Source organism: Sinocyclocheilus anshuiensis, unplaced genomic scaffold (assembly GCF_001515605.1).
Source record: "Sinocyclocheilus anshuiensis isolate Anshui unplaced genomic scaffold, SAMN03320099.WGS_v1.1 scaffold1543, whole genome shotgun sequence".
In the NCBI taxonomy this organism is placed as follows: domain Eukaryota; kingdom Metazoa; phylum Chordata; class Actinopteri; order Cypriniformes; family Cyprinidae; genus Sinocyclocheilus; species Sinocyclocheilus anshuiensis.
This window is the reverse complement of record NW_015551074.1, coordinates 991,606-1,002,198: the sequence shown is the minus strand read 5'-3', so window position 1 is coordinate 1,002,198 and position 10,593 is coordinate 991,606. Positions and strand designations below refer to the sequence as shown.

At 37.8% G+C, this 10,593-nt stretch overlaps 1 protein-coding gene across 1 annotated transcript in view; it reads left to right on the top strand.

Moving 5' to 3' along the window:
- lrig3 (leucine-rich repeats and immunoglobulin-like domains 3) overlaps positions 1–10,593 on the top strand; it is a 45,732-nt gene that overhangs the window by 7,008 nt on the left and 28,131 nt on the right. The window contains exons 2-4 of the mRNA XM_016452180.1: positions 3,663–3,734; positions 3,828–3,902; positions 9,155–9,289. Of these exons, the coding sequence (XP_016307666.1) occupies positions 3,663–3,734; positions 3,828–3,902; positions 9,155–9,289 (282 nt within the window). The remainder of the gene's footprint in view (positions 1–3,662; positions 3,735–3,827; positions 3,903–9,154; positions 9,290–10,593) is intronic.

The following is a 10,593-nucleotide window of genomic DNA, read 5'->3' as shown; positions in this document are numbered from 1 at the left end:
TATCTATCTATCTATCTATCATCTATCTATCTATCTTCATGTGATTATTTCTATCTATCTATCTATCTATCTATCATCTGATTATTTCTATCTATCTATCTATCATCTGATTATTTCTATCTACCTATCTACCTATCTACCTATCTACCTATCTACCTATCTATCTACCTATCTACCTATCTATCTCTCTATCTCTCTATCTATCTATCTATCTATCTATCTATCTATCTATCTATCTATCTATCTATCTATCTATCTACCTACCTACCTACCTACTATCTATCTATCTATCTATCTATCTATCTGGAAATGTGTCTTGTTGATAGCATGGTATTAAGTATTATCATGGAAAATCTGTGTGATGGATTAAAAAAGTTAGGTAGTATTGAAACCAATCATCAAACTAGAGCAAATGTTAAACACAATTGTGTGTCTGGATACGGCAGATAGTGGAGTGACACTGAGAACACGTGAAGGTGATAAACTGGAGTGTTAATAAGCTGAACACGAGTCTGAAGCGTCTAATCATAACAGAGAGTGTGATATCTCAATGTGTTTGTGTGCGAGGGAACGTCAGGTTTATCTCTGTAAAGCACTTCGTGTTGAATGTGACGAGTCCAGTGAGATTAAAACATCTGTGCGTGAAATCATGACGAGCTTCATTCGTGAATCACCAGCAGAACTATTTCTGTGTAAATGAATCTGATTTTACACAGAAATCCTGTTCCGTTCGGCTTCATGTTTACATCTTCAGTGGAGTACTTAAACTGTGTTTAGGTTTAAAGGAATAAAATAGCAGTTTTACGCTTAAATTGATGCTAAAAAGCACAAAAATGCACCAGAAACGAAGGCTGGTGATGTTGTTGTATGCAGTGGATGGCTGTGAACGCTCCACCTCTGAGAAATTCCAGTAAAACGCTCGTTCAGAGCCAGAAACTCCACAAACGGACATGATTTGCTGTTGGAAATCAAAGGCGGCGCTCACTTTCCCTGCATTGCGAATAGATTAGCAGTCGTTACTTTCCCCGCGGCCGTTCGCTGTTTGAGCTGATGGAGTCCAGATGGGGGTCGAGAGACACGGAGGCGTCTGGCAGCTTCATGCGACGCTCCAGAAACCTTCAGCTGACTGATTCCCGAAACATCAACACGGCCTGAAACGCTCCAAACTACACTTGACCTGATCTCTGAGAGTCTGTAGACTCTCAAACAAACGATTCCTGTGAATCGTCTCAGTGGTTTGAATCAGTCTAACAGAAGTTTTGCTCAATCCTGGATGGATGTTTGTGGATGTATTTTAATAAAAACCCAAATCAAAATAATAGACACTTAAAAATAAAGGTTCTTTATTGGCATCCATGAAAGGGGTAGTTCATCCAAAATGAACATTTTGTCTTCATTTGCTCAGCCTCAAGTTGTTCCAAACCTGTAAGAGTTTCTGCTGAACACAAAAGAAGATATTTTGAAGAATGTTGGTAACTGAACAGTTGACGGTAGCCACTGATTTCTGTAGTATGGAAAAGATACTATGGAGGTCAATGGCTACCATCAACCGTTTGCTTACCAGCATTATTCAAAATATTTTTAGCATCCATAAAACCTTTCTTTATATTGCAAAAAGATTCTTTATATCATTAAAGAAAAAATGGTTATTTAAGAACTGTTCGCTGAAAGATTATTTGTGGATAGTTGGATAGGTAAGATGAATAGATAGTTGAATAGATAGATAGATGGGAAGATGGATGGATAGATAGATGGATGGGTAGATAGTAGGGGTGGAACGATTCAACTTACTCACGGTTCAATTCGTATCACGGTTTTAGAGTCACGGTTTCGGTACGGTTTGGTATGGTATGTGCTATGTTCAGGCAAAAACTAATAAAAATAAAGAAAATAAGAATAATCTATCTAACTACAAGCAACAGCACAAGTAAATACAATAGAGTAAAGATACAAATAAAATGAACAGTGATTTTCAGGTGTTTTTAGGTACAGAAATTGAATAAATCAAATGTAAAATAACATTGCATATTTGACTGTATAAATTAAAGATTAATCCTTAAAGTTACAAAAGTTATTCAATCAAGAGCAGTGAGTGATTTCTTTGTTGTTGCTGTTTGATTAATATTAACAAAGTGCTGTCACTTTAAGAGAATGCACTGATACAGTACGTTCAGCCGGCTATGTCTGCTATAGGATACTCACCAAGACGGGCATTTTGACACAATTTTTGTGTGAATTTGTTCATTTAAACACAATACTTCACAGAAAGCTTAATATATGCGCGCGTTCTGAGACGCGGGTTCACGCGCTTCGGATGAGTGACCACACAGATCTTCTCACTGCGCGCGCGAGTTCACGTCTTCTAGCTCTTTAATATTTAAACTGGCAAGGCTTAAATGAGTTTAGTTTAAACACAGAAAGCAACGTGTGCTGTTCAGGTCTCACCTGCGCTATCAACACGTAATGACGGCATAAATGGCAGTTATTCCAGCATACAGCACTCGCATTGATTAAAGAGTGACTGGTTTGTCCACGTATTGTTTTTTTTTCTCTCATCGCTCTTGTTGTAATGTATTGGGAAGCCAGAATTTGTATCCATCAACAGAAACATGCATTAGCCGAACTCTAACAAACCATATTACAGATGCACTGTCAGATTTAAGTTGAACCGCGGTCCTAGTGTATGCCGAACCGTGTGTGGAGAACCATACAGTTCGATTTTTTACAGAGAACCATTGCACCCCTAATAGACAGAGAGATAGATAGATAGATAGTTGGATGGGTAGATGGATGGGTAGATGGATAGATAGTTGGATAGATAATTGGATGGATAGTTGGATAGGTAGATGGATGGGTAGATGGATAGATAGTTGGATGGATAATTGGATGGATAGTTGGATGGGTAGATAGATGGGTAGATGGATAGATAGTTGGATAGTTGGATAGATAATTGGATGGATAGTTGGATGGGTAGATGGATAGATAGTTGGATAGATAATTGGATGGATAGTTGGATAGGTAGATGGATGGGTAGATGGATAGATAGTTGGATAGATAATTGGATGGATAGTTGGATGGGTAGATGGATGGATAGTTGGATAGGTAGATGGATGGGTAGATGGATAGATAGTTGGATAGATAGATGGATAGTTGGATCGATAATTGGATGGGTAGATGGATAGATAGTTGGATAGATAGTTGGATAGATAATTGGATGGATAGTTGGATAGGTAGATGGATGGATAATTGGATGGATAGTTGGATAGGTAGATGGATGGGTAGATGGATAGATAGTTGGATACATAATTGGATGGATAGTTGGATGGGTAGATGGATAGATAATTGGATGGATAGTTGGATAGGTAGATGGATGGGTAGTTGAGAAACCAAAAATGGAACCTTTATTTTTAAGAGTGTTTTATAAAATGGTTGCAAAAGTAGTGTGTTGTGTTTATTATTTGGGTTTGACCAATTGGGTTTCTAACTGAGTTGAACTGACGTGTTTAAATGATCGTGTCATATGGTAAGAGTGTCGTAGCATGAGTTTGTATCGCATTTTTAGTGTATTTCTAGTTTATTTTCTCCTCTTGTTCTCCAGGATTCAGTCGTGTGACAGATTCTCTTCAGAAACTGCATGTTGATGGCTGTGTTGTTCTTTGCAGGGATCTGAGCCGTAACAAGTTACGCACGTTTCCTGAAGCGCTGCTCACCAGCCTGCCGCAGCTCAGTGAAATGTGAGTGTGCTTTTTTTTGGGTTTTGTTTTATTTCCCCCTCAGATGTCACGGATGAAATCTACATGTGTGACCGTTTGGTTTTACGTTCACAGAAAACTGAGTAACAACGAGTTCGAGTCGATCCCGGATTTGGGGCCAAATGCTGGAAACCTCAGCAGTCTGATTCTGTGAGTATGAAATCATCGTTATCTTGGTTTACTTGCACTAAAGAGTGAAACTGTGATGCTTTTGAAACAGTGATCTGTCTGCTTGAGCGGCCCGATATGACAACTTTGAACTCAACCAATGGGGTGCATTTGGGGGCGGGGCTTTCTGTGTGACTGACCAATGGCTGTATTTCTGCATTCTGTTTGCTTCCACTAGTGGCACTTTTGAAAGATGAATGAAGTTGGATTTGAGGTCAAATCAAAAAAAAAAAAATGATACATGCAGGTGGATGAAGAATTCAGCTTTCTTCTGAAAACGTCACTTGATTCTCTTCTATAGAGTTAAGTTTGTTCTCAAGGCGTGAGTTTGTGTTTGAAAAGCATCATTGGTTGGATCTGCATGAGTCAAAACGGTTTGAATCTGGTTTTAATCTTCATGTGAAATATTCTTCATTGTCTCATTCATTATAGTCATATGAGTGATTATTTACAGTCCTCCAGCAGATTCCATCTTCTTGAAGATGTGACACTTAAAATTACAGAATAATGAAATATTAATTTCCCTGGTCGAGAGTGTCTGGAGTGAATTTCTGAGCGTGTGTGTGTGTGTGAGAGTGTGTGTGTGGTATTTCCTCTTGGACTCAGAGCACAGTTTGGCAGCATTTGGTTGGTCTGTTGTCTGTGACTGAGCACTCTGTGTTAAATACAACACTGTCCAGATACATCCGACCGAAGCGCCGCTCTCAAACTAAAACTATGAGACTCTTTTAACATCCAGAGTGCCTTAGTTTTTGTTGAATCTCGTGTTTAGAATGACATTGGACCAGTTTTATGCTGGCTTGTCAAAATATTGTCTGATCATTTAAAATAATGTGAAATTTGAGGGTCATGATGGATAGTTGAATAGATGGAGAGATATATGGATGGATAAATGGATAGTTGAATAGATAGATGGTTAGTTGAATAGATGGGTAGTTGGATGGATAGATGGGAAGATAGATAGATAGATAAATGGATAAATGGGTAGTTGAATAGATTGATAGATGGATAGTTGAATAGATAGATACATGGATAGGTAGATGGGTAGTTGAATAGATGGAGAGATATATGGATCGATGGATAGATAAATGGATAGTTGAATAGATAGATAGTTGGATAAATAGATAGATGGTTAGTTGAATAGATAGATAGATAGTTAGATAGATAGATAAATGGATAAATGGGTAGTTGAATAGATTGATAGATGGATAGTTGAATAGATAGATAGATACATGGATAGGTAGATGGGTAGTTGAATAAAAAGATGGTTAATTGGGTAGATGGATAGATGGATAAATGGATGGATATTTGGATGGATGGATGAGTAATTGGATAGAGATGATGGATGGATAGTTGGATACAGATGAGTAGTTGGATATATAGACGGATAGTTGGATAGATAGTTGGTTGGATGGTTACTTGAATAAATGGATGGATAGATAGATAAATAGATAGATGGATGGTCGTATAGTTGTATTGATGGATTGATATATGGATAGTTGGATAGATAGTTGGTTGGATGGGTAGTTGGATAGATAGATAGATAGATAGATAGATAGAGGAGCTGTTGCCAGGGTATTGCTCTGCAGTCTCAAGTGTCTTCTTGTTGGTTTCTAGGTTCCTGTGCGGTTGCTAGGGTGTTCTGGGTGGTTGCTAGGTGATTTAAAAATTATGCAGTATTTCAGGACATGCGGCGAACAGTGTAACACAGGCATTATCAAAGCTCAGTCCTTCAGTCCTTCGGTCAAATTTTCCAGCTAATTGCTCTTGAGCAGTGGCTTCATACGGCTCTTTAATTGTTCAAGGCCATAAATTCCTTTGAAATAGCTGAATTAATTGAGGCGATGGCGAGTGAATTACTCCCAGCTGTGGAGCTGATGCCGTTTGTTTTTGGTGGGCTGATGGGTCAAAGACGAGAGACGCTCTGTCTGAGAGACTGTTTGAATAAGAGGCAGGAGCTATACGATACCCCAGACCCCCGTACAGCTCTCTCTCTCTCTCTCTCTCTCTCTCTCTTGTTCGCTTGCTCTCGTATGCAACAGTAGAACTGTGTCAGCTGCATTTATACTGTGCTAGATATATTAGTGTGTTTATCAGCGAACAGTACTTTATTTGCACTTGAGAACAACAAAATTAGACGTAAGACTAATTCATTCGTTATCAGTTTGTTGGTTTATATTCATTTAGTTCTAAACAAAAAGAGAAAATAAGAAGCATCTCATTGGATAAATGAACTCATTGATTTCGAATCGAAATCTGGTTTATTTTTTTCAATTCAATACAATTTATTGTCCCCAAAGGAGAAATTTGTCTTGGACCCTGGAGCCTGCATATATCAAGCATAACATTACATAATAAAAGCCCACATAGATATAGATAAAGCAACATTCCAAACCACAATAACAAATAAATAACATTTTCCCAAATTCCATTTTTATTTTTGCCCAGATTCCGTTTTCATTCCTCTGGATTTCCAATTTTTTTTTCCATTTAAATTTTTCTGGATTTAATTTTAATGGTTAAAATACATTTTAGCACTCAAAAAGTCTAAGTTACACAATTTACAAAAAATTAAAAGTGTAACAAATTACATTTTTAGTGCTCGTAAATTTTTTTCTTCCAAATTCAGTGTTTTTCATTTTAATTGAATGATAATAGGGCCCTTTGAAATGGTTTATATCACGATTTGATTAATTGCACGACCCTACTTTTGATTTTTTTTTCATCCAAAATTTGCCAAATTCTGTAACATAACGCATTATGCTGTAAATTCTTTTTTTTTATGACTGGATTCAGTGATTCTGTCTGCGTTTTCCATATTGTGGAAATTCTGTAATATTGTAAAACACTTAATTGATTGGATTACCTGAAAATAGTCATGACCACACGGTTACTGAGAATCCGAACATTTTCCATTGAATTTGCAGCTGAAATCGCTGTGAAGTGCAGTGCTGATGTGAAAGGATTTGCTCATTAACGATCTGCAGCAGGATCTTTACAGCATGAGGAAAATATGTTGAAACTGAGTTGAAATTAATGTGTTTCAGACCGTGTGTGAGCTCTTCTCTGCTCATCTCAGAGCCAACTTCACTTCTTTCCCTTTAGTCTCATATGCCAGAAACACACACACACACACACTCGCGGTGTGGAAAGTGTCTGCGTTGTGAAATTCAGCAAGCATCTAATAACTCTCATAACGCGCTGACATGCCAAACATTCACAGCGCTGCTTTCACAATCCACTTTATGTGGAAACAATCTCACCGTGAGCGTTTTTCATATAATCTGTCATATATAATGCTGTGTTTGTCATTTAGCTTGCGGCGCTAAAAATACCCCGGCCCGCTCAGACTCTGATTAAACTAACGGTGTGTAACAACCTTATTTGCTGAAAATTGGTTGAACAAATTTGAGGTGTGCGGTAGAAAGACACAATGAGCCGCTTGTTTGTCTGAACTCTGAGGAGGAGGGAGAGATAAAACACACACTCACAAGCACGCGCACACACACTCACACTCACACACACGCACACACACACTCGCACACACACACACACGCTCACACACACACACACGCACCCTCACACACACGCGCACACTCGCACTCGCGCACACACACACACTCACACTCACGCACACACAAACGCGTGCTCACACTCACGCACACACACACTCTTACACGCACACACTCTCACACACACACACACACACACACGCTCTCGGCAGATGTTGAAGACACACAGAGAGTGTGTCTGGTTATTTTATGGCTGTTCATGAGTAATTACACTGAGGTAATAAACAGGAACTAGAATTGAGACTGACATTCCTTACGTCTTTGCTGTTGTTTTTTCAATCTGAGGGACAGACTTACATTTTTTATGGTCAGAGACTCTGATTGTTCATAAATGAGCTGCTCGACTTCTTTGTTTCGTGTCGGATGCTTCATTCACACGTCTGTCTCTCCAGAGGATCTGCTCCGGCACGTCCCGCGTCTTATCTGTCTCGCTCTCTCAACACCTTTGACTCTAAGATTTTTAATTATTAAAAATAGCTTCCAGATAGTATATAAATTATTTTAAATGCCAGTTTTTATTTTTTATTTTAAATAACATTTTGTCTATAAAATCACACTTGCTATTTTTTTTCACATATTATAAATTAGTTTTAATATATATATATATATACATACATATGTTGCATGGCTATATTTACTAATTTTATAATTAATAAAAAATATAAAATGTAATTAATAATAAAGTAATTTAAAAAATGCCATTAAACAAATCTTAAAAATATGCAGTCTTCATGTTGTTTCTACATTAATTTGGAGATTTGATGTGAAAATATGTCTATTTACAAATTATTGTTAGGTAAGCTTTATAATGTACAAATGTATCCGTTCTTGTCTCTTGACTAATGAAGCATCTTCAGGGAGTTTAAGCTCATTTTAGACTAGTTTGTTTTTTAAACTAGTTTGCTTTTGTTTAATTTAAGTCCTTTTAGACTAGTTTAGCCTTTTAAATACAAGTTTAAGCTTTTTTAGACTAGTGCTCCTTTATGCTCCTGTAGACTCATTTAAGCCAATTAGTTTAAACTTTGACTAGATTATGCTCCGTTATACTAGTTTATGGTCATTTAGACTAGTTTAAGCTCATTGTCAACATACATTAATATATATTCATATACACTTTCTCTTGAAAGAGTTATTTATGATGATTTTCATCATGTTTATGTGCACAGATGTTTTATTTCATCACTTGATTAATGAAGTGTCTTCGGTGAGCGTTTCCTATCACACGTATGTGGCGTGTCGTCATTTGTCCTCTCTTATGACGTCAGTGCCGTGTTTATGTTGAGTTATGCTCAGTTTCACCCGTATAAACCCAAACCGAGTGTGTGTGACTGTCTGAAGGTTTAGACCTGCGATTCCAGGCTCGCGTCCGACACACAAAGGCGGCTCTGTGCCCTCCGTGTTGCTAACACAAGCAGCTCCTGCACTGCTATTTAGGAGGCGTGCAGCTCCGGAAATTGCTGGGCTCGTCAGCGGTGCTTTCACTGAGGGAATGGGCTTCATCATCCGCGTAATTGGCAGGGTTTTTTTTTTGTTTAAATACCTTGTTAGTAATTACCTTATAAACCAAATAACACACTTCTGAACCCTACGGCTGTTTTGAGCTGTCAGAGACATCAGAGAGCCGGAATCTGCTTTCTGAAATGCCTCCGCTTGTGTTTTCAGAGCAAACAACAGGATCTCGAGGATCTCGGCAGAGCGGCTCAGTTCGCTGGTCGCCCTCGAGATGCTGGACCTTAGCAACAACAATATTATGGAGGTTCGCGCCGGGGCTTTTCCTCCTGTTCCTCTGAAAAACCTGTGAGTCCTTCTTCTGTTCTCAACTGACCTGCTTTCCAGAAACTGCCAGGAGTCTCACATCAGCTCACTGTGGCACTCCTCTGTGCTAACCGTCACCTTTCAGACTAGTTCAAGCTCCTTTAGACTAGTTTAAGCTCTTTTAGACAAGTATATGCTCCGTTAGACTAGTTTAAGCTCCGTTAGACTAGTTTAAGCTCTTTTTAGACTACTTTATGCTCCTTTAGACTAGTTCAAGCTCTTTTAGACTAGTTTAAGTTCTTTTAGACTAGTTTAAGCTCTTTTAGACAAGTATATGCTCCGTTAGACTAGTTTAAGCTCCGTTAGACTAGTTTAAGCTCTTTTTAGACTACTTTATGCTCCTTTAGACTAGTTCAAGCTCTTTTAGACTAGTTTAAGTTCTTTTAGACTAGTTTAAGCTCTTTTAGACTAGTTTATGCTCCGTTAGACTAGTTTAAGCTCTTTTAGACTAGTTTAAGCTCTTTTATACAAGTATATGCTCTGTTAGACTAGTTTAAGTTCTTTTAGACAAGTATATGCTCTGTTACTCCTTTTAGACTACTTTATGCTCCTTTAGACTAGTTTAAGCTCTTTTAGACTAGTTTATGCTCCGTTAGACTAGTTTATGCTCCGTTAGACTAGTTTAAGCTCTTTTTAGACAAGTATATGCTCTGTTAGACTAGTCTAAGCTCTTTTAGACAAGTATATGCTCCGTTGGACTAGTTTAAGCTCCGTTAGACTAGTTTAAACTCTTTTTAGACTACTTTATGCTCCTTTAGACTAGTTTAAGCTCTTTTAGACAAGTATATGCTCCGTTAGACTAGTTTATGCTCTGTTAGACTAGTTTAAGCTCTTTTAGACTAGTTTATGCTCCATTAGTCTACTTTATGCTCCTTTAGACTAGTTTAAGCTCTTTTAGACAAGTATATGCTCCGTTAGACTAGTCTAAGCTCTTTTAGACTAGTTTAAGCTCTTTTAGACAATTATATGCTCCGTTAGACTAGTTTAAGCTCCGTTAGACTAGTTTAAGCTCTTTCTGGACTACTTTATGCTCCTTTAGACTAGTTTAAGCGCTTTTAGACAAGTATATGCTCCGTTAGACTAGTTTAAGCTCCGTTAGACTAGTTTAAGCTCTTTTTAGACTACTTTATGCTCCTTTAGACTAGTTCAAGCTCTTTTAGACTAGTTTAAGTTCTTTTAGACTAGTTTAAGCTCTTTTAGACTAGTTTAAGCTCTTTTAGACTAGTTTAAGCTCTGTTAGACTAGTTTAAGTTCTTTTAGACAAGTATATGCTCTGTTAGACTAGT